The 24,481-nt window shown below is 37.1% G+C and overlaps 1 protein-coding gene across 5 annotated transcripts in view; it reads left to right on the forward strand.

Annotated features, from left to right (window-relative positions):
* Creb1 (cAMP responsive element binding protein 1) overlaps positions 1–24,481 on the forward strand; it is a 55,315-nt gene that overhangs the window by 25,227 nt on the left and 5,607 nt on the right. For 3 of the 5 annotated variants that reach the window (XM_051190349.1, XM_051190351.1, XM_051190350.1), the window contains 4 exons: positions 3,868–3,968; positions 7,210–7,352; positions 11,868–12,050; positions 13,982–14,132. In XM_051190349.1, coding sequence (XP_051046306.1) covers positions 3,868–3,968; positions 7,210–7,352; positions 11,868–12,050; positions 13,982–14,132 — 578 coding nt within the window. Of the gene's footprint in view, positions 1–3,867; positions 3,969–7,209; positions 7,353–11,867; positions 12,051–13,981; positions 14,137–24,481 lie in introns of those variants that run through there. The other 2 variants (XM_051190354.1, XM_051190353.1) reach the window with 2 other exon arrangements.

Genomic DNA, 24,481 nt, shown 5'->3' on the forward strand with positions numbered 1-24,481 from the left:
TAACCAGTTAGATCCAGGGGTCAGATACACTAGATAAACCTCATCAACAGCTTACCTCATTGATAGATGGAAATGAAAAAAAGAAAAAAAAAACATTTAAGCACAGCTAAAAGGTACTTAGTTTTGTTAATCTCTACATTTAAAGTTCGCTTTTAAACTAGTAGGGTAAGTGCTGCTGTATAGGCAGCTCTTGCAGACTCTGCCTCAGTGCTAGGATTAGAGGCATGTGCCTCTCCTACCTGTCCAGAATCACTGTTCAAAGATGTTGATGGTCTTCCAGTAAAGCACATTTAAGGACATTGTTTTCACTGTTAGTGAAAACCTTAATTCTACTTAAATAAATTTAATATTTATGCCTATCCTAAGAACTTTTTTTATAAATAACATAATTTACAAATAGATATGCATGTATATACGCGCACGTGTGTGTGTGTGTGTGTGTGTGTGTGTGTGTGTGTGTGTGTGTGTGTGCGCATGTGAAATTCTCTTATGTGCCTGCATGTATGTCTGTGTAAGATGTGCATCCCTGGTACCTGTGGATGCCAGAAGAGGGCATTCTTGGGATTGGAGTTGGGTGTTGCCATGTGGGTATTGAGGATTGAACCCTGGTCCTTTGGAAGAGCAGCTGGCTCTCTTACCTGAGCCATCTCTCCAAACCCCAGGTTTCTTGTTTGTAAGGGAGGTAAAGTAAGCAGAACAAGCTTTAGGATCAGTATCCTAGGCTTTACTAAGCTTTTTTGAGTAAAAAATTATCTAAACCATGAGTCTTAACTGTAGACAATGAAAACACTCTTAAGTTTACAAAGGGTTGTATAGTTTTAATATTTTTCTATTTCTTACAACTGTATAGTTCTTTTGAAATGTCAAATAAAAATAATGTCTTGGATTTTTAAAATACCCAGACTGTTACAGACAGCTAAAGGTAAAGACCTGTTTAAGGAACTTGGGGAGACAGACGTTAAGGGACTGTCAGGAGGTGTGAGGACAGGCGGGAAGAGTGTTATAGTGTTGGAGCCTGGATTTGGATTTTATTTTTTATATATTTATGAATACTTACAAAATTGGATCTTTATATTTTTATTAGTATAAAAATCATGGATCCTGTATGATTTTTTTTTTAAGATTTCATTTTCAAGAGCAGCTTGTTTTATAACAGCAAAATTGAGAGTTAGAGAGCTTTCCATGTATCCCTGGCCCCACATGAGTAGCTCTTTCCTTGTTAACACCCCACATAACAGATTGTTGCTTTTGTTAGAATTGCCGCATCAGAATCATCTTAACTCCAAGTGTAAAGGTGCTACACAGGCTTCTCTTGGTGTTGGTACATTTTATAGCCATATGGTTTGGGGTTTCTCATTTTAGTTAATTCTCTGTCTAAATTGACAAAATCTTCTAGATTGGAGAGGGCCAACAAAATCCATTGATTTCGTATAGGAAACAAAGCTACAACTGAAAAGGCAGTATTCATTTTAAAACCAATCTGTGCTTAGTTTACTTATTTTGATTTTTGTTGTTGAGTCATATACCCAGATTGGCTTTGTACCTATTGTATGGCATGAATAACCTTGAACTACTTACTGATCCTCCTGTTTCCACCTCCCCAGTGCTAAGTTTACAGGCATAAGCCTCCAGACCTGCTTTCATATGGTGCTGGCGATCAAATCCAGGGTTGTGTCAGGGTGTGTCCTTAAAATTTTGATAGTAGTTAAGTGCAAGGCATAGTAGTACATACCTGTAACCCCAGCACTTAGAAGCAGGGCTGGGTGGATTGTCTGTTTGGTGCCAGCCTCGATGACCAGGAAAAACTCATCTACCTCCCATTTTCTCCAGGGAAAAATAGTAAGGATGGGATTTATTATATGTAAGAGTCAAACAGAGGTAGAAAGAAAGCCAAAGGGGAACTAAGATTAGCAAAAATAAATTCACTTGCCATAGTACTGCTCACATTGAATTTATTGACTACTGATTTCTCATCTCCACCCCCACCCCACCCCCAGTTTCCAGTTTCTAATCTTCCATTTATCTTTGAGGTCATTTGTGTAGAGCCAGTGTGTGAGCTAGGTATAGCAGCTAAATAGCATTCCTCATTTTTCTCTGAAGTGAGCATACACATAGTGTAGCACTGTCAAAAGGGGTGAGTGTTGCTGGGTGGTGGTGTGCGCCTTTAACTCCAGCCCTCTGGAGGCAGAAGCAGGCAGATCTCTGTGAGTTCAAGACCAGCCTGGTCTACAAGAGCTAGTTCCAGGACAGCCTCCAAAGCCACAGAGAAACCCTGTCTCTAAAAACAAAAACAAAACCAAAAAAAGATTGTGGGGGCGTTGAGTGTCCACCCTAGTCCTTGAGCCAGACTGCATGTGGAGTTTCTTTGAATTTCTTTTTTGTCTGAGTATAGTTTTCCTTATTGCTGTTTTGGCTATTTTGAGGTAGTGCTAACTCACATAGGCCCTCTCATCTTGTTTAAGTCTCCTCATTGTTACAGCATTATGTACTTCATGGAAGAAAGCACATGAGGCCTCTGATATAGACTAGAAAAATTTTATATAATATAAATTTTATGGACAAGCACACGCAGATGAGTGGACTGTGAGTCTAGAGTGACCTAAAGTGCTACAAGGCTGTTTTCCAGCAGCATTGACACTGGGACCACCAGGATTTTAATGCTGGTAAAGTCTAAAGTGGAAGTGCTGACTGGGCAGGGGTCACACTCCTTAGCTTTGTGGTCCTGTTGAGTACCTACCCTATTATTGTTTCAGTTCTTCTTTGAGCATAAGACCAGGGCTCATCTGATACCTGATGTTTACTGTATGAAATAATGGACTATATGGATGTGTTAACATGAAATCTGGCACGTAATAAGTTATTAGTAAATTCTAGTTTCTGCTACTCCGCTAGTCTTTATCCATTCATCTTCAATTTCTAGTCTAAGGGCCCTTAACAAAAATGCATAGCTCATTACCTTGAAGTTTTACTTAAAAATAATTGTGAATGCCAACTTTGAGCATGTTTATGTAGTTTACGTATAGTAGAGGATGTTTACTGACTTACAGGAAAACAACAGTGTCTTTGTTAGGATTACTTTGCTGTGATGAAGCATCATGACCAAAGCAACTTGGAAGAAAAGGTTTATTTGGCTTATACTTTCCTGTCACTGATGATTATCATCAAAGGAAGTCAGGACAGGAACTCAGACAGGGCACAAATCTGGAGGCAGGAGCTGATGCAGAGGCCATGGAGGAGTGCTGCTTCCTAGTTTGTCCTTTATGGCTTTCTCAGCCTGCTTTCTTACAAAACCCAGGACCATCACCCTAGGAATTGCCCCACCCCCAGTGGGCTGAGCCCACCTACAACAATCACTAATTAAGAAAATGCCCCACAAGCCTGCCTACAGCTGGATCTTATGGAAGCAATTTCTCAGTTGAGGCTCCCTCCTCTCTGATGACTCTAGCTTAGATCAAGTTGATATAAAACTAACCAGGACAAACAGTTTATGGTGTGGTAAATATGTGTTTGCACAATAATTATAGGAAAATATATTGTTAGAGACTTAGGCCCAACTATTTGTTCTTGCCCTTATGACGAACATCATTTTGGTTGGCAATTCTGTTCTAACAGTTGCAAGGAATAATTGCTGTTAGTGATATATTCAGGATTGGTTGCTTGGGAGAAAGTAAGGACATTTTCAGGACAAATGTTTTTGTTTCCATGACATCATTTTAGTCTGTAGGAGATGAGTTTTATTGGTGCAGTTGTCTCCATTAAAAACTGAAGCATGTATAAGAGTTGTATATATACAGTCCTTATATTGGACTTAAACATTTTATGGGAGCTAAATTTGATAATCAAGATAAAGTTATTCTTTGTTTTCAGATTTCAACTATTGCAGAAAGTGAAGATTCACAGGAGTCTGTGGATAGTGTGACTGATTCACAAAAACGAAGGGAAATTCTTTCAAGGAGGCCTTCTTACAGGTATGTGATTTAATAGTCTGAGACATGCAGAAAGGCTTAGTACTTGTCAGATAATATGTATCAGAACACCTGGAAAGCTGCTAAAGCAAGTATCTTGTGGATGATTTCTCTTGAGTTAGTTCTCAAATACAAAATAAGACTACTTCTTAATCTAAACCAGTGGATCGTGACCCCCAAATGAACATTGGAAAATAGATATTTACGTTATGATTCATAAAGTAGCAAAATTACAGTTATGAAGTATAAACAACAACAAAAAAATTATGGTTGTGGTCACCACACATGAGGGATTGTATTAAAGGGTCACAACATTAGGAAGGTTGCGGATTGCTGCTGTAAACAGTTTGAAAAACATTTTCCCCCTCATTCTGTTTTTGTAGCTATACTGACTGCTGCTTTTCCTTTGAAAAGTTTGGGATACATCTGAATTACAGCATTGTTTTGGGGATACACTAGTGAGCTTCTTAGCTGTGCATCTATGATGTTTTTATGTCATGGTACCTAGCAAACACCATTGTTTAGTAGTTTTCTGGGTAGTACTTTGCTCACATCTAGTTTGGGTTCAATTTTGTTTATACCTTGCCTCCTCGAAGGAAGGTCAAAAGCAGTATGTATATCAGTTGGCTCCATGTTGAGTATATGTAGAAACAACATTCCTACTAATCTCTTAAGCTTACTATAGAATTCAGAATTTTACACTTACTTTCCCTCTTAGTTTAAATTGTACCTTTTTGTCTAAGCTTCTATTTATAATTTGTTTTAGATTTATTTTGTTTTATGTGTCAGTCAGTGCTCTAAACCACTGAGCCTTCTCTCTGGCCTTGCTTTTTTTTTTTTTTTTTTTTTTTTTTTTTTAATGATAGTTGATGCCTCACCTTCTTCCATGTATTTACTTACAGTTTCTACTAAGTTCTTTTTTGACCTTACAAATTATTATTTATAAGTATTATTAATAATGTCAATTAATTTTGAAGTCTTAAGAAATTTTATGTTGTGGGATATGTATTATAAGTAGTATGTGTAATCTATTATTATTTTTATCTTGTGTATATGAGTGTTTAAATGTATTTCTATGCATCATGTACATGAAGTACCTACTGGGACTAAAATAGATGTCAGATCTTCTGTGACTGGAGGTACAGTGTGAGCTGCCATTGGTGCTGGGAGTTGAAGCTAGTACCTGATGAGCCATCTCTGTAGCTCTTCTCTCTTGTTTTAAAATATAGCAAGTGTTAGATTTTGAGACATGGAAGTATATATCATGTTACCATATAATAGCTTTGAACCTGAAGCAAATCCAACAAGAAGCAAGTCACATGACTACTGTAAACTGTGCAAATCATAGCTGCAAGTCATCCAGATGGCTCCATCTAATAAACATACATGCTCAAGCCATGTAAGGGTGGAAGGAAAGAACCAACTCTACAAAGTTGTCTTCCACACACATGCCTCCTACCACATTCACAAAGGAGGGAGGGAGGGAGGAAGGATGGGAGGAAGGAAGGAAGGAAGGAAGAAAGAAAGATATCAGCTTTATATTAAAGACAAAATGTGCCTTAGTTTTTTTCTGGCCACATGTTATTTAATTCTACCACGTTATTTAAATAAGTAATGTTCTAATAATCAAATGAAAGTTCTAGAGACAAAACTTGTAAAGAAAGAGTTATAAAGGACATCATCTTACTTTAATGAGATGGTCATACTGGGGTAATAGTGATATAAAGTTTATGAATTCCTGAAATGTAGCCTTTATATCTAGATTATAGCAAACTGTTTAACAGAAGCTTATAACATGCTTGTAAGGTTGGAAAAATGACATTGGTTGATAATATAAAATAGGTTTTTATTGGCATAACCTATCCTTATAAAGCAGTTGATTTGTGTGCAGCTGGAAGGTGCTCCATTTGGGCTCATTTGGCTTGATATTTCTACCAGTAATTGATCTGGAAAAACAGAAGCCATGTGTATTGAATTTATAAATGACAGAACCAGGGTGTTAATGAGTGTTAGGAGAATGAGTACTTTAAAGACCATAGCAGGCAAAGAAAGTGGGTTGAAACTAATAGGGTGATATTATAGTGATATTGTAAAGTCTTCAAACCTGATTTTAAAGTAAAGCAGTTGTTCAATTATTTGATTCTAGATTAAAAATTTATTTCAAAAAGGTTAGTTATTCTCTTCAACAGTATGGTCTAGAGCAACCAGAAATAGAATGTGAACAATGTCTTAGTATGTGTATTTGGATTCTCATACAAAAGGAAGCTGGATTAGATTGTGAGATCAAATTGGTAATTTTTAACCTTCAACGATAATCTCCAATAAGGAACATATCTTTATGTTACACTTTTGCATAATTATATTTATTTATTTATATATATATATATATATATATATATGTAGAGAGAGAGAGAGAGAGAGAGTCATGCAATGCAGGATGTGTAACTGTAACCCCAGCATTGGGGAAGCTGAGGCAGGAAGATTGTGACTTTGCCAACCTGAGATTAATAATAAAACACTTTTCTGAGGTGAGGTTTGAGTCAGGGTTTAGTTCTGGCTGTCGTGGAACTTTGTAGACTAAGGTGGCCTCAAACTCATGGAGATCCATCCACCTGTCTCTGCCTCCCTAGCCCTGGGATTAAAGGCATGTGCCACCACACCCAGCAAGACAATGTCTTAAAATCCAAATTAAGCTGGATGATTAAAGGCATACTCCTTTGGTCCCAGTACTCAGGAGCTAGAGGCAGGCAAATCTCTGAGTTCCTGGACAGCCAAGGCTACACAGAGAAATCCTGTCTTAGGTGTGTGTTTACACAGAATTAATATATATGGCTTGTAGAAGCTGGATAGAGATGGCTCAGAGGTTAAGAGCAACAGCTGCTCAAAGAATCAGGGTTCAATTCCCAGGATACACATAGGAACTCACAACCATCTAACTCTAGTCTTAGGGTCTGCAGTGCCCTCTTCTGGCCTTTACAGGCACCAGGCATATGCAGACAAAACACCCAAAAGCATAACATTACAAACCAAAAAACCTAAGTACTGTTATTTATTGTAGCAGTTGTAGTGCACGCGCGCACACACACACACATTTCTTATATTTGAAATTCCTGCTTTGTTTGAAGTTTACTTATATAACTCATGTATTTTAAACTTTTGCTCTATACATAAGCAGTTTTCTAATATTTACTATTTATACTTAGTGAATTTTATTCTTAATTAAAGTAGCTTCTTATTTTTCTAGGAAAATTTTGAATGACTTATCTTCTGATGCACCAGGGGTGCCAAGGATTGAAGAAGAAAAGTCAGAGGAGGAGACCTCAGCCCCTGCCATCACCACTGTAACGGTGCCAACTCCGATCTACCAGACAAGCAGTGGGCAGTATAGTGAGTAATAACTTTTTCTATTATGAAAAGTGAGAAGGAAAACTCTCTGAAGAAATGATAAATGTCAAGGCTTCTGCTGCCATTGTTGTTTGCCCTGTTATCAGAAATCTACAATGAAAAGGCTTCCTTTGTAGTGTTAGGAGTCCATAAGTGTGTGAGTCAGTTACATATGCTTCACTTTAGTACAGCTTCATCAAGCAGTCTGAAAGTTTTTTGAAGGTCTAAATATCTAGATTTAGTTCTCATAATGTTAAGAGAAGATATTTTCTTCAGATAAGGAAAACATATGATGAAGACCAAAAACAGTTCCATTATTGTAACTTCTTATTTAATCTTACTTCCTAAAAATAGCTTTTAAAAATCTTTGCGCTTAGTGTTTCAAGTAGGAATGCCATTGTGTTCAGTTATTATTCTTTCCTTAGAAAAGGTGATATAGTGGATTATGACAATATGCACACAAGAACTACTAAAACTGACAGATAGTGTCACTTTTTAGTTTAAAAAAAATCCTATGTGTGCCAAGTATTGTGTTGCATGGCTTTAATCCTAGCACTCAGAAGGCAGGTAGATCTCTGAATTAAAGACCAGCCTAGTCTACACACTTAGTTACAGGACAGCCAAGACTACATAGAGAGACCATGTCTCAAGGAAGGGGAGGGAGGGAGGGAGGAAGGGAGGGAAGGAAGGAAGGAGAAGAAAGACCTATGTGTATTAATGTTTGCCTGCATGTATGTATGTGCACCATGGTGCCTACAGAGGTCAGAAGATGGGCTCATAATCCCCTGGAAGTAGATAGAGTTATGGATGGTTGTGAGTCACTATGTGATATTGGGAACTGATCAAGGTCCTTTGAAAGCACAGTAAGTGCTCCTAGCTGGTAAGCCAAGTCTCCAGCCTTGGCTGTGCTTTTCTGAAAGTAAAGACTTTTGACAGCCATTACAGTTTCCATTTCATATCTGTCCTGCATTTAATTCTGTCTTACTTCTGTCTTTTTTTTTTTTTTCTTTCTTTCTTTCTTTCTTTTTCCTGAATCCATTAGGAACTACTTTTGAGTTGATAAAGAGCATTTGTAAAATGTGATTTTCTTTTCTCCCCCCTCCATTCTTGTCTTCCTTGTGTCTCTTACATGATTCCCACACAAATTACTAGCTTTTAAATTTCAGGTTAATGTTGGTTTGCCTGCCTGCAGTTTGCATTCCAGCTACATTAAAAATAGATAACCTAAAGCAATATTTTTAGCTTTCCAACACTGAAACTTTTGATATTACTTATAAGGAAGGGCTTTCTTTTAAAGATTCATTACTTTTATTTACAGGTAGGTGTGTTTGTGCGTGCTTGTGCATGAATTTATGTACAACACATGTGTGCCACTGCTCTGGGAAGCCTCTGGATCAGATCCAGAGTGACATTTGGAACTAGAGTAACATTGTACAAGACTTCATTCTCCCTGAGCATGAACATACTGAGGGTAATAACATGTCCTGTCAGTAGTAGATTCATTTCTGCAGAGGGTCACACTTGAACTAGAAAGAATGGTTTTTAGAAGAACCATACAGAAACTAAAAGGAAGAAGTATAGGATTGTCTGCCATTCCCTTAGGTTTTTTATTTTTCAAACTGTTCCAACAAGTGAATATTGATAGTTTAAATACACCAGTACTTTGAGATTTTTCTTAAGCTTTGCTTATTTTACCCACTATCATCTTTGTACATGCATGTATGCCTTTAATGAAACTGATTTAGCATTATGTTCTTGATTTTTTTTTTTTTTCCCCTAAGAAATATCTTACTGGATACTCACATAGCAAACTACATATTTTATAACTTATTTTTAAGCTTTTTAAAAATGTTATGTATATGAGTGTTTTTGACTATGTGTGTGTCAACACCACATGTATGTGGTGCCTATGGAAGCCAGGAGAGGCTGTTAGATCTCCTGGAACTGTAGTTACAAATTGTTGTTAGCCATCATGTTGGTCCTGGCTTCACCTTGAGTCTTTTGGAAGAGTAGTCAGTGCTCTTCTCTCAGCCATCTCTGTAGCGCTGTATTTGTAACTTAACACGGTTATCAAAATTGGAGGGTTAGAGGGTTATAATATCTATAAACTGTAAACCTCTCTCATCCCTTTACCAGTAAGAAGAATTGTATATATATGCCTCCTTTTTTTACATAAGCTATATGTACAGAATCTCAGCTAATACAACTTAATTTTATTTAGATTATATTAAATTGTAATGTATTTCCTTAGTTTGTATTTCTTGGTAGTCATTAAATACACCTAGAAGATAAAAGTTACGATTGTCTTTCTATTCTTGTTTTAATGAATTTGGTTTTGTCTAAACTATCTTACACTTTCAAAATAACTGTGTACACTTTTAAAATAACCAAGTGTACAATTAAGCATTACAGTTAAATGTTTAAGTTTAGATGAAACATTTTCAAAGAAGTGTGTGTGTGACCTTATTTAATGTTTATGACAACTACACATCTCTATAGTCAGATGTTTTTACATTTCTAAAAAAAGTAACAGAATCACATGATTGCTTAACGAATAAGTGTCCATATCTTTTCATATGCAGTTTTTTTTTTCATTTCACTTTGAGCTCATTGCTCTGTAACCAAAAAAAAAAAAAAAAAAATGGAGTGTTAAATACATTTGAATTTGCAAGTTAACTATATGAGAAATGAAGATTTGATTCTTTTAACTTTATGATTCTTTCAAGTAATCCTTGTTATGTAATTTTTTTTTTTTTTAATGTGTATGGATGTTTTACCTGTGTACCAGATGTTTGCATGCCTGCAGAGGCCAAAAGAGGGTGTCTAATCCCCTAGAACTGGTTGCACATGGCTGAAAGCCTCTCTGTGGGTTCTAGGAATAGAAGCCAGGTCCTCTGAAAGAACAGCCAGTGCTCTTAACTGCTGGGTCATCTCTCCTGCCCCTTTCAGGAAATCTTTACAAAATTAATTGTAGAATAATTCTTAGACATTTCTTTCACATCAAAAATAGTAAAACCTGGGATTGGCTAACAAAGAAGGATTATATATGCTAGTATGTTAATTTCCACAAGTTTTTCATCTTGCTAAATTGGTTAAGTAATGACCATTAACTCATATGTCTTGATTAAGCAGTGAATGATCAGTTTTCTGAGTACACATCACTCAGAATGATATAGTTCCCTACAGTTTACTGATAATGGATCTCAAACTAACTCCCTCTCTGATCAGTGGCATATTTAAGTTAAATGTGTTGATACCACATTTTTAAACTTTTCTTCTATTGCAGTTATAATCCATTATAAAGAACTGGAACATAACTTAATTGATGAAGTACATTCTTACCACCTGTGAGGTCCTGGGTTTGATCCCTGGATATTCGAGTGTGCAAGCATGTGTGTGCATGCACGCACGCACACACACACACACACACACACACACACACACACACACAATGAAGTTGTTCACCTAATATTTTTTGGAAAACTTGGTCCTTAGTAAGGTTTGTCTAAGGAGTCAACCTTTTTTTTTTTTTTTTTTTTTTTTTTTTAAGCTCTGGTATCTAAAGTATTTTGTCTTCTATCTTTTAGGTATATATTTGTTAATTTCCATTTGCCAGATAGTGGCAAATGTATTTATTCATCAGTCAATGGAAGACCTTATATGAGAACTAGAGATGCAAATTACAGCATAGTGAGACATTTTATCTAAATGATGATCTTGGCCTTTAAACATTATGAGACATTATAATAAGTAAGGTCCAGACTATTTCATTCCTTTCACTGATGAAGTTTTTGGTGGGGTTGATGGGTAGAATGTGCTAGAGACTGAGCTCAAAACCCTAAACATTCATGCCAATCTGTGTATTACTGGATTCTTCTTTTTCTTCCTTTTTTTTTTAAGTATTTATTTTATTTTGAGATGGGATCTTAAAATTTTTTCCAAGCTGGTCTCAAAACTACTAGGCTTGAGTGACTTTTCTGCCTTAGCACCTTGAGAAGTATCATGCCAATCCCATAGCTGTTTGAGTGCACTACTGACAGATTTTATAACTCGCTCTATGAGTTAGAAAGTATAATTCACAGACAAATGGCTCTATTAATTATAACAAGCATTTATTGAGTGCCTTTTACATTAGTTTCCTACCTACAAGAAATGTATTTATGATTAAGGCAACAAATATAAATAATAGATGAGGCAGTTAATGGTGCTGTAAAGTATCATTGTGGAGGACCTCCTCAGAGTTTAAATAAGTTAAAAAAGAATTTGAGTTCTTCACTTAATTCTTATTATCACACATTATTTATTGTAGTACAGTTCCTAGAGTACACTTCTCATGAAAATTAGATATGTTTTCCTGAGTACACATTTACTTGAATATACTGAGTCTTTCTTAGTGATGTTACTGTCTATAATAATTTCTCCTACATTTTGCTTTGCTAATTGCATGGGTTTAGTGTGTTTTAAAAGTCTTACATGGTTTTAATTAAACTTGTAACAATAAAATTCATTGGGTTTTAGTTGCCATTACCCAGGGAGGAGCTATACAGCTGGCTAACAATGGTACCGATGGGGTACAGGGCCTTCAGACATTAACCATGACCAATGCAGCTGCCACTCAGCCGGGTACCACTATTCTACAGTATGCACAGACCACTGATGGACAGCAGATTCTAGTGCCCAGCAACCAAGTTGTTGTTCAAGGTAATGGAATTAAGAATTCATATATATGGTACATTTTTTTAAAAAATCAATGTGTACACAGGAAAAGTAAGTATACTGCACTATTAAAGTAGTTTCTTCAGTGTAGATTTAGATATTAAAGATTTAGCTATGTATACATTTAATACATAAATAAATATTTCTCATGAAATTTTCTATTTTTTCACTTAGACGAAAATGTCATGGCATAAAAACAACTGTCTTTTAGCTTTAAAAGAGTAATACCTATCTTTAATACCTTCAGTAGTCAGGGATAGGAAAAACATTATAAATCAGAAAAAAACTAAGGAGATCACAGGTAGGCTATATGGACTCAAGTTAACACTCACCTTCTAAGGGCCTCTTTCCCCTCATACCTCATATGTGCCAAGTCTTCATTAAAGAGTTTTTAGTGGATTCTGTTCTCTGTGGGGTTTTTGGTGGTTTTTTTTTTTTTTTTTTTTTTTTTAGTTTTTTTATTTATTTAAAAGGAACTTAGATCTTCTTTTTTTTAAGTTATCAATTTTGATTTTAGATTAAAAACATTCCAAAGAACATGTCATGATGTAAATCTTGTGCTCTTTGGAGAATAAATTGTACTTAAGTCTTTAGGGGACTAGAGAAGTCTGGAGAGTGTTAACTATTCTCCATTAATTTATTTGAAAAGTTTATAATTTATACCAGATTAAAAATTTATATAGACTGAGAAAATAATAATATTTGCTTCTAAAATATTTTGTTAATAATAATGAATGTTGCCTGTGTTAATGAGGATTATACCCCTTCACCATGGATAATTATTTTTTAATGGTACCAAAACACTAAGTAGAAAGCCTTTTATTTAACCAGTCCCTAATATAGTTATACAATATCCTGTTATTAGACCAATGATATTTGAAGAAATATTTTGCTTATTAATGGGAGTAAAACACCTTTTCACTTTACATGCAGGTACTCAAAAAATTGTAAAGCAGGATGTCAGTGAATTTGAATTCTCAACGTCAGTTTGAAGATGGTAACATGTTTAGTATATAAATATTTGTCACTCAAACGATACAATTGATATTTTAACTGATATGGATGATTTTATAAAGACTTCAAAATCTTTGAACATGTTAGGTTACGTATTAGGACAGTGTATCATTAGCTGTTTTTAGAAGCAAATAATTGACAAATTGTGATTATGTTTCTTTTCACATATGGTAGATTGTATGGTTAGAAGAATCCAGAGCCATGCGAGGTGGTGGACACCTTATTCCCAGCCCTTGGGAGACAGAGGCAGAGGCAGGTGGATTTCTGAGTTCTAGGCCAGCTTGGTCTACATAGTGAGTTGCAGGACAGCATAGTAAGACCCTGTCCCCAAAAAACAAAAGGAAAAAAAAATACAGCTTGAGTTTATTTATTATCACTTACATTAAAATAATATGTTTACATATACCATGATTGGCACCCAGTAGCCCAGTTTTTTGTACTTTGAGTTTTGTTTGAATTAGAAATTTATAATAGTTGACCATATGCTTATTTTCTCTTCTATTTTGCTATTTATGAAAAATCATGGTCGTTTTTATGTCGTGGCAAGAGTCTGCTTGAAATTTTTTAATATGAATTTATCCAAATCAAAGGAGGACACTGAGGACTATATCTAGGAAGACCATCTATGCTGGGCCTCACTTTCCTTTTAGACTTAAGGTTGGTAAGCATGTTAACCAGAATAGATCTCCATTCCAATGCAACATAAATGTAAGACCCAGCAGAGACACTAAGACATCCTTACCTGTACCTGTACTAATAGTACAGTAAATTGGCATCTTCTTTTTAGCCAGAATCATCTGTTTCATTTCCCTTCTAATCCAAGTATGTTTAGATTGATTGACTCATAATTGAATTATAGTGTTTCTGTATCTTATACTTCGTTCACTTTTTTTTTTTTGCAGCTGCCTCTGGCGATGTACAAACATACCAGATTCGCACAGCACCCACTAGCACCATTGCCCCTGGAGTTGTTATGGCATCTTCCCCAGCACTTCCTACACAGCCTGCTGAAGAAGCAGCCCGGAAGAGAGAGGTTCGGCTAATGAAGAACAGGTAGAGATATTCCAGATACTTAAATGCTATGGGTCATAAAGTGGTTTTGTTGTTGTTGTTGTTTGTTTTTTTGTTTTGTTTTTTGTTGTTGTTGTTGTTGTTTTCTAGATAGGGTTTCTCTGTGGCTTTGAAGCCTGCCTGTCCTGGAACTAGCTTTTGTAGACCAGGCTGGCCTCGAACTCACAGAGATCCGCCTGCCTCTGCCTCCCGGGTGCTGGGATTAAAGATATGCACCACCAATGCCTGGCAATCATAAAGTATTTTTTTTTTCATAGTTTTTCCACAAGGAATTTAATATATCCCAACCAACTGGGTAGGTTAGTGGAAAAATGTTTTCATAAGTAATATTCATCGAAGTGTCATATTTGTACTAACATTAGATTCTAGTTTATTCACATTAAATTTGTTTGTAATAAATGTGCAGTAGCCATTTTTTGTTTTAGTGAATACTTTTGCATTTTATTCACTTTAAAGATTTATTTATATGTATTTTATGTGTATGTGTGAATGCCTACATGTAATATGAGCACCACATGCATACATACCTGGTGCTCACATAGGCCAAAAGAAGACATTAGATCTCTTGGAACTAGAGTGATAGGTAGTTGTCAGCCACCTGATGTGGGTGCTTCAGACTGAACCCAGGCCCTCTTTAAGAGTAGTTAAGTGCTTCTCCTGCTGAGCTCCCTCCAGCCCCTTGTTTTGTGTTCTTGAATCAGTCTTGCTATGTGGGCCTGAGTGGCCTGCAACTCTTGCTCCTCCTGCCTCAGTCCGCTGAGTATACTTGCCTGTGCTATCATGCCAGGCTTTAGAGAACATTCATTTCTTTACTCAAAATAATAATTTAACATCCAAACACTCTTAAAATAGAGTAATTGTAAAAAATTTTGGTATTCATGACAAAGCCTTGGTGTGCAGTTTTAATCTTTAGTAATTAAAGTGCTAACAGAAGAATCTATAAAACATGCATACATAAGCCTTCCTTAGAAACTTATTAGCTTTCAGTGGTTTCAACATCTAAAAGGAAATTATTAATGTGGAAATGAGCAAGAAAAAACAAAGCAAATGGTCTAAGGAAATGACTCATTTGTTAAAGCACTTGCCACACAAGCAATAGCACTAGATTTCAGATCTCCAGAACCCACGTGAAATGCTTGGTAGGGTCCTCTAATCACAGTCTGATGGCAGAGATGGGGCCCCTAGGGTAAGCTGGTTAGGTAAACTGCCTGTTTCTGTAAGCTCTGATAAGAAACCCTGTCACAAAGGGTAAGCTAGAAATAGCATCAAGGAAGATAGCCTTCACTAACAAAATATATAAAAAATAATGTGGTGGGGCTAGGCAGGGCGGGTGGGATGAAAACCGAGATGTATAAAGTTAGCAACTATTTCAACTTGGTGAAATTCTTGTATTTACTCCTAGTTCATGTACTATAATAAACTAACTGAAACAAATTGAACTTAGAAGATCTCACTTCAAGTCACCCTTCAACTATGGTTCTGAAAGAACTCATTATGTTTCTGAACTTGAGTTTCTGCCTTTGAGTAAAATAAGGGCATTCCTTGCACCCAAAGTGCTGCTCTTGGGGTCAGGTAAGGTTAGTCCCTTGAGCATGCAGTAACTGTGGTGCTCCAGGAAATGCTGCTCTCTTTGAGCAGTTCCATGTTTCAGAGGGACAGCCTCTTTTATCCTAAAATAGTGGTAACTATCACAGTCCTAGTAAATTATACCTAGCCCTGAGAAAAGGAAGAGCCATTCTGAGATATTAGGGGAAAATTGGAAAGATGCCTAGTGCATCAAACAGCTATAAGTAGTTAAGTCATAACAGAAATGTAAATGCCTAACTTTTATTTAAATGTATTTGAAAATATGAATTAAATTACAAATTAATGTGTTGAGTTTTAAAGTATTTGTTAAGAAATGGTTGAGCATTTCTAAAATAAGAAACTATTATGTCTTAAGAAGTCTCAAGTAGACCTAATTATAAAATCTAAGGTAGCAGCACTTACTGAAGAAAACCATTTTAAGTAGACACAGTAGTCAGAATTAAAAAGGACTTTAGATTATGTCCATGTAATTTGGCTCAGTTGAATTGAGCTCCATCCCCTTACAGAGAAAGATGCAGAGGCTGTGGGAGCATGTGCAGGAGGAGGCTGCACTGCGGCTTCTTCCCTCTCCTCCCTTCCTTGCAGTACTAGGGATTGACCTTTGGGCCATTCTCATGTTAGACAAGCAGAGAGAGAGCAAATGGGTGGAGGTCTTACTTTTAAAGATGTCCCTTGCACCTGGGCTGACCAGGGTTCTTGCCTGAGTGTATTATGCCAGGTGACAGGGGCAGGTCATCATAATGCCTGAATCCTTACAGGTATCTCACTGAGATTTTCATGTAATAACTCAGGTCTTCTGGAAGCAGGATTGTGCATCCATGCATGCTACAATACTGTTCTGCCAGGTAAAATGTGTCCACAGGTGAACACAGCAGTGGCCCTGCTTTTACAGCAGCAGTGATTTTCACTGCATTGACTTGTCCCAAGAGGGAATTCATGCCTAGTACTTTATGTTGCTTTGAAAAGTACCTGTGAAAAATTTAAAGTGGGGGTGAGGGGGTGGGGATGGGAGGGTGGGACTGTGGTCCATGGATTCAGAGATTTTAGTTCCCTGTCAGTTAGATCCATTGCTTTAGGCCTGAGATAATACAGAGTGTTGTGCCAGTACAAACATGATGCTGAGGTTGCTCACCTCATAGCAGGTAGGAGTAATAGAAAGGGGTCATGTCCATGTTATATCTTTCAGAGCCATACCCAGAAACTTCCTCCATTTATAACCAACTGTACACAATCCTGCCACCTCCCAATAGCCTATAGAGTTTAGTCCATCGGTGAGTGAAAGCATTATGTCCGAGTCCTTGCATTCTAATCATCTCCGGATACGTCCTCACAGATATGTGAACATGGTTAAGATGTAGTAAGCCCTCCCTCTTACCCCCACAGAACCAGCAGCAAGGTACAGTTGGCAATCCCTGTGTATATAAATAAGATGTTATCTAACAGGCTGGTGTGGTGATGCCTGTAATCGCTGCATTTGAAGGCTGGGGGAGGAGGGGCAGGAGATCTGGGTTACAAAGAGAAACCCTGTCTCAAATAAAAGAGTCTTCCCATGAGAAGGAATCTTTAGTAACCTTTCCTAGGTATCTCTCTCAAGCCAGACAATTTGAGAATCAAGATTAAATATGCTAATTAGTATTTACAGAGCATGTCCTCACCAGCCTTTAGATCCTCACATATCTTTGTCTTTTGAGGTAGGTAGGTAGGCATCTTCAAAAGAACATATAGTTAAGACATTGCCTGGGGGCTGGAGAGCTTAGAGCTTAAGAGCACTGACTGCTCTTCCAGAGGACCTGGGTTCAATTCCCAGCACCCACATGGCAGCTCAACTCTCTGTGGCTTCAGTTCCAGGGGACCTGACGCCTTCACACAGATATGCATGCAGGCAAAACATCAATGCACATAAAAATAAATTAACCATCAAAACCAAAAACTTACTATTATTATTTATTTATTTGTTTACTTTTAGGTTTAGATCGGGAATTCACAAACCGTACCATCAATCAGATCTTGCTCAGAATCAGTTTCACTTATATATGTCCATGCATGTGCCTTGGCTGTCCTGGAACTTTGTAGACCAGACTGGCCTCAAACTCAAAAGATCCTCATGCCTCTGCCTCCCAAATACTTGGATTAAAGGCCTGGCTTTAATTGATCCTTTTTAAAGATATATGCATATTGTAGATAATTCATGTGTGTGCTTGCACACTAGCACAGATCCTTCTTGAGTGTGTATACAATTGAATGTGGAGGCCCGAGGATGACAACAGGTGTCTTCCTCATTCTTGACCGTACTTTGTAGACAGTTTCTCTTATTGACCCATACATAGCTTATTGATTGGCTAGACTAGCTGGCCAGTGAGTTGGGGGATCAGCCTGTTTTCACCTCCCCAGGGAAGGGATCATAAATCTAGGTGTGCCCTCATCCCTGCTTTACATGTTTGTTAGGAATCCAAATTCAAATCCTAACAGGTGCATGGTAGGCGTTTGATTGACTGAGATGTCTCCTGATCCTTCCTTGACTGTCTCAACATTTTGACCTAACAACATAACATTACAATGGGTAGCTGTTTTGTTCTATATTCATAACTACCCTGGGACACATGCAGCCTGTGGGTTCTAAGTTGGACATACCTGTTTTAGAATATTTTTTAAAATTGGAAATTTTTAATACATTTAACTTTCAACTCTTATTTTCTTTTTTAGCCCATGGTTTAGACTGATGTATTTTTACTTTAAAAACTAATTGTAAATCTATTTCTCAGGAATGTGTATCTATTGGCAGTGAATTCTTTCCAGCTCTGAGAAAATACTTGATCACATTTAAGATAGTTTTGCCTCCTTTTTCTGTCTTCAGTTTTACCTTTGATTTCTAGAAATGCTCTTTTACCCCTATCACATTTATTATTATTAATATTTCAAATTCTACCAGTTTGATAGCTGAGATCTCATTTCACATATGTTGCAGTGTTTGAGACCAGGACACAGCCCTTGGTTCTTATCTCCTTGTTTTTCAGTGTGAGTGGTTTGTAGTGTTCAACCGCACTGATGCTTTCTTCAGCTCTGTCACTTCCGTTCATATGATGAGATCAAAGGCATTTTTATCCCTGTTGCTATTAGTGTCTACCTCACTGCCGAAATGATCCTCTGTTATGCATATCATGCACCTTTTCTGTGACGTTAGCCTATTAGTTAGAGTTACCTTGTATTTTCTATTAAGTATTTCCAACATCTGGGTCATAGTTTGTGAGTTTGCTTGCTTATTCAAAACTGTCTAGTACCTGAAAGTCAGACATAAGGCAAAGGACTTTAAATAACAGGGTAGGATGGGTCATTTGTAGGCACATTTTTTTCTACAGGGAAGGAAGGCGCTGCTGGTGTCTAGAGCGAGTTGGGCTATTCCGTTAGGGTCACTCTCACTACACACAGGCTTCAGGTGAGTGGAGAACTAGCTTGTTTTTTAGGGTACGGAAGAGTCTCCAGAGCATTAACTGTTGATTTGAATTTGGTGTCATCTTTGTACTGTGGCTTACATAGGATATATATATTTAGAGAAATTTTCCAGGAGTTGTATGGTATCTGTTCTGATTAAGGCTTAACCTCAGGCACCTATCTTTCTTGGTGGCAAGATTGTGAAACTTCTTTCTCAAAGAGTTGGACTGAACACATTTCTCTCAACTACAGTGAGTGCCGGTTGATGCCCTAAAGCCAGGAATTCTTTAAGCCTTCTTAGCCAGGGTGTGGTGGACTCTTGTAATCCCAGCACTCAGGTCAGAGGACCAAATTTTGAGGCCAACCTGGTCTGCTTAGCAAGACTCTGGGGAGGAGGAGAAATATGCTGTCATGCATGTAATTCACCAGTTTCTTATTCCTCCCACCCTGCTGCATTCCTTCCTTCAGGTCTGTACTACTAGAATTCCTTGGACTCTGAATTCTTTCCTTACTCCCTGAGGGGTTCCTAGAGAAGAAGACATGTAAAACCATGCAAATTCCTCCATTTTCTATACTCTTCAGAAGTTAATACTACCCTTCTCTGTAAATTTCATATATTTTAGGTGGTAATAAAATACATTTACTATTACCCAATTGCCTCTATCCCAAATGAGGGTATGATTTTTGACTCCTTAAATTTTAGTGACCCTCTTTACAACAGTTAGAGCAGGAGTAACTTTATCCTTTCACTACATCCTGGGGCAAAAGCCAAAACCAATATACATGTTTTGTTTGTGTGGAGGCCAGGAAACAATGTTTGATGGTCTTCTTAGCTGTCATTCATATTGCTCCCATTGGCCTGGAACCCAGCAAGTAAGCTTGACTGGCTGGTCTGCAAGCTCTGGGTCCCTGCTATCTCTGCTTCCCCAGTGCTGGGATTACAAGCACATGCCACCTTGCCTGGCTTTTTTACCTGGCTCTGGAGTCTAACTTATGTCTCCATGCTTGTAAGACAAACCCTACCAACTGAACAATCTCCCCAGTCCCCAGGACACATAGTTTTTAATTAAATCATGAACGCAGATTAAGATTGGAATGACCTATATGAATTGTGTATTTTAGATGGGTTGTTATTTGTGGTACAGGTTGTACACAGTACATGATTCAGATGTACTTCCTGCTTCAGCCTCATGTGTACTAGATTTTGTGAACATGTATCACCATGCCCAGTTAAAACTTGTATAGGTTTGTAGGCAAAAGAAAAAAGGTGGATAGTGTGGAAAGATTGAAGATGCTGAAAAAGGAGTCCAACAGAATACGAAATTGACCTCTGACTCATTTCCACTGTCAGCACCTTCCTCTAGGCTCTAAAACACTCCCCTTGCCTTCTTTATTGTATAGTGGTATGTTGAATTTTCTAAGTATTATTTCTGGAGAAAATTTCTTCAGTACTAGTGTACTATCTATCATAATATAGTAGTACTGCTTGAAATATCTAAAAATAATATAACAGGCAGTATTTTATGTACATACTCATTTATTCCTTGTAAAACTTTTGTGATACATAACATTGTCATCTCTTTTTATACTCAGTAATAAGGCTGAGTACTTTACCTCTTCCTTGCAGAGTTCATGGGGGATGATATATCTGCTTCTATTACAAATGTTCGACTGTAAAATTGCTGTTTTTCATGTTTTACAAAACTAGAATCTTTACTTTTAACTGCTGTGATCACTGAACAATAGGTGTAGCTTTTGAGTTTGTGAGTTTTTTTTGAAGCTTGCTAAAGAGTACTTTTTTATTTTCTTAATCTGTTAAGGTTTTTTTCTAACCATTTTTTAATTACTGTAAAAATAACAGCAGAAGTTAATATCTTGACCATTTTTTTAAATTTATAGTTCAGTAATGCTGTGTATATTGTCATCATAGTTTAATAGATTTCTAGAACATTTTTGTCTTGTAAAAACACTCAGCCTGATTGTTCATCCCTGTAACCCCAGCTACCCAGGTGGTTGAAATGGAAGGTTTGCTCTGAGTTTGAAACCAACCCAGTCTCTGAGCAGTAGAGTGAGATCCCATCTCAAAACAAGACCCTAAAACTCCCTCTGTACTTAACACAGTTCCCCACTAACCCATCCTTATCCCTTGGCAACCCCATTCAGTCCTATGAATTTTACTTTAGCTACCTCTTAGAAGAGGTTGTCTTTTATAACTAGCTTATTTCAAATAGCATTGTCTACCTTACAGCATTTATCAAGATTTCCTTCATTTTTTAAAGGCCAAGTAATTATTTATGATTCTACCACATTTTCTTCATCTGTCAAGGGACACTTCGTTGCTTTTTGCATATCTTGGATATTGTGAAGAGTGTTATAGAAACAGATCTATAAAGATCCTTGTTAACCTAAGCAGTGTAGGTAGGTATGGGTTCCATCTTGTGGAGTGACCCTTAAGTCAATTCAGGTATAGGTTGGTTACTTCCTAAAACTTTGTGCCACCATTGTCCTAGCATATCTTGCATTCAGGAAACCATTGTAGTTCAAAAGGTTTGTTACTGTGCTCATGTTAATGTTTCTCCTCTGGTAGCTTGCAGAATACCTTCCTGTAACAAGAAACGAACACTGGAACATACACATGAAGGCTTCATGTAGGCACCAGCTCAACTTCAATTTGGTCACAGTAGTATAGATGTTAGCTTCAGCAATAGATCACTACTGTCAGTTTGTAGAAAGCAAGGGCAACACAGAGTTGTTTGTGGATTCCCTTGGGAACACTTTGGCCAACAACTCAGGTATAACCCAGTTCCAAATGGAAACTTCATTTGTTGACAACAGATCCTTACTTGGGGCTCTATCTACTTCATTATTTGGCAATTTTGTGCAGATCGCCTTCATATATGTATGTATTTCAGGAAGCTTCTACTGTATTAGGTTTCTGTACTACTCAAATGGCTCTTGATTTTGGCTGTCTCTCCCCATGTTCCCTCCCTTGTCCTCTCCTGCCCTCTCCCTACTTGATCCTCCTGTCCCAGCCACATCCACACACAGAAAGTACCTCCTTCCATCAAAAACTGTATTCTGTTTTGCTTTCCATAAGAGACCTATTTTCTGTCCATTGCCCAATCCCTCACTCCATACCTGACCTCTGTGGTTTTACAGATTGTAGCTTGTTATTATTGACTTACCAGCTAATATCTATATATAAGCGAATATATACCATATTTGTATTTCTAGTTCTGAGGATGGTTTTTTTTTTAAGTTTACCTATGAATTTCATGTCTTTTTTTTAACAGCTGAGTGATGCTCCATTGTTCAAATGTGCCACATTTTCTTTATCTACTCTTCTGTTGATAAACATCTAGGTTGTTTTCAATTTCTAACTATTATGAATAGAGCCTCATTGCACAAGGTTGAGCAAGTGTCTTTGCAGTAGGATGAAGTGTCCTTTGAATGTATGCCCAGGAATGATATAGCTGGATTTTGAGGTAGATTTATTCCCGTCCTCCTGAGGAACCACCATACAGAGTTCCAGAGTGGCTGTATAAGTTTGCACTCCTACCATCAATGGAGGACTGCTCTCTTACTTCACACCCTAACCAGCATGAGCTGTCATTTGTTTTGTTGATCTTAGCCATTCTGAGTACTGTAACAATCTCAAAGTAGTTTTAGTTTGCATTTACCTAGTGACTAACTATGTTGAAGCTCCTATGAGTGCTCCTTAGCCATTTGAGTTTGGGTTTCCTCTTTTGAAAATTTTCTATTAGATCTATATCCGCACCTCCCTCCTTTTTGGTCTTTCAAGATGGAGTTTCTCTCTTTCTCCCTGGCTGTCCTGGAACTCACTGTGTAGACCACACTGGCCTCCAATTCAGAGATCTACCAGGCTCTGTCTCCCAAGTGCTGGGATTAAAGGTATGCACCATCATCACTTGGCTCCATTTTTTTTTTTTTTTTTTTTTTTAATTGTGTTACTAGTTTTCTGGACATCTAGTTGTTTTGGTTCTTCTATGTATTTTGGATATTATCCCATTATTGGATATATAGTTGGTAATAACCTTTTCCCATTCCATAGGTTGTCACTTTGTCCGAATGATAGTGTCCTTTGCCATGCACAAGCTCTTCAGTTTTATGAGGGCTCCTTTATTAATTGTTGATCTTAGTACCAGTATTAATGGTGTTCTGTCCAGAAAAGTCTCTTCCTGTGTCAGTTATTTCAAGGCTATTCTCTACTTTCTCTTCTATTATCTGGTTTTATGTTGAGATCTTTGTTCCATTTGGAGTTGGATTTTGTGCAGAGTGATGAGTATGGATCTATTTGAACTCTTCTACATGCAGCCATTCAGCTTGATCACTATTTGTTAAAGATACTGACCTTTTTCCAATGTGTATTTCTGGCTTCTTTTTTAAAAATCAGGTGTCCATAGATGTGTGGATTTATGTCTGGGTCTTTAATTCAATTTTATTGATCAATATGTCTATTCTTGTGTCACTACCATGCTGTATCTATTACTATAGCTTTGTAGTACAAGATGTCAGGGATATACCTCATGCAATTCTTTTATTATTCAGAATTGTTTTAGCTATGCTGTTTTGTCTGGGACATTTGTATGTGTGTGTGTGTGTGTCTGTGTGTGTGTGTGTGTGTGTGTGTGTGTGTGTGTGTGTGTGTGTGTGTGTGTCTGTGTTTCCATATGAAGCTGAAAATTGCCCTTTCAAGATCTGTGTAGAATTGGGTTGGAATTTTGATGGGGATTGCATTGAATCTCTAGATTGCTTTTGGTAGGATAGCCATTTACTATGTTAATGCTACCAATTCATGAGTATATTTCCTTCTTCTTATATCTTCAATTTCTTTTTTCAGTGTCATAAAGTTTTTAAACACACAAGTCTTTCACTTGCTTGGGTAGAGTTTCCCCAAGTTATTTTATGTTGTTTGAAGCTATTATGAAAGGTATTGTTTCCCTTATTTCTTTTTCAGTCTATATGTCTAGAGTTACTGATTTTTATGAGTTAATTTTATATCCAGCAACTTTGCTGAAAGTGTTTCTCAGATGTAGGAATTTCCTGGTGGAATTTTGAGTCACTTATGTATACTCTGAGTAAAAATATTTTTACTTCTTTTCCAATTTGTATGCCATTGATCTCCTTCAGTTACCTTACTGCTCTAGCCAAGATTTCAAGTACTATATTGAATAGGTATGGAAAGAATGGACAACCTTGTCTTGTTCCTGATTTTAGTGGAATACTTTGACTTTCTCTTTCCATTTAAGTTGATGTTGACCATGTACTTGTGGTAAATGGCCTTTATTATATAG

This window comes from Phodopus roborovskii, unplaced genomic scaffold (genome assembly GCF_943737965.1).
Source record: "Phodopus roborovskii unplaced genomic scaffold, PHOROB, whole genome shotgun sequence".
Classification (NCBI taxonomy): domain Eukaryota; kingdom Metazoa; phylum Chordata; class Mammalia; order Rodentia; family Cricetidae; genus Phodopus; species Phodopus roborovskii.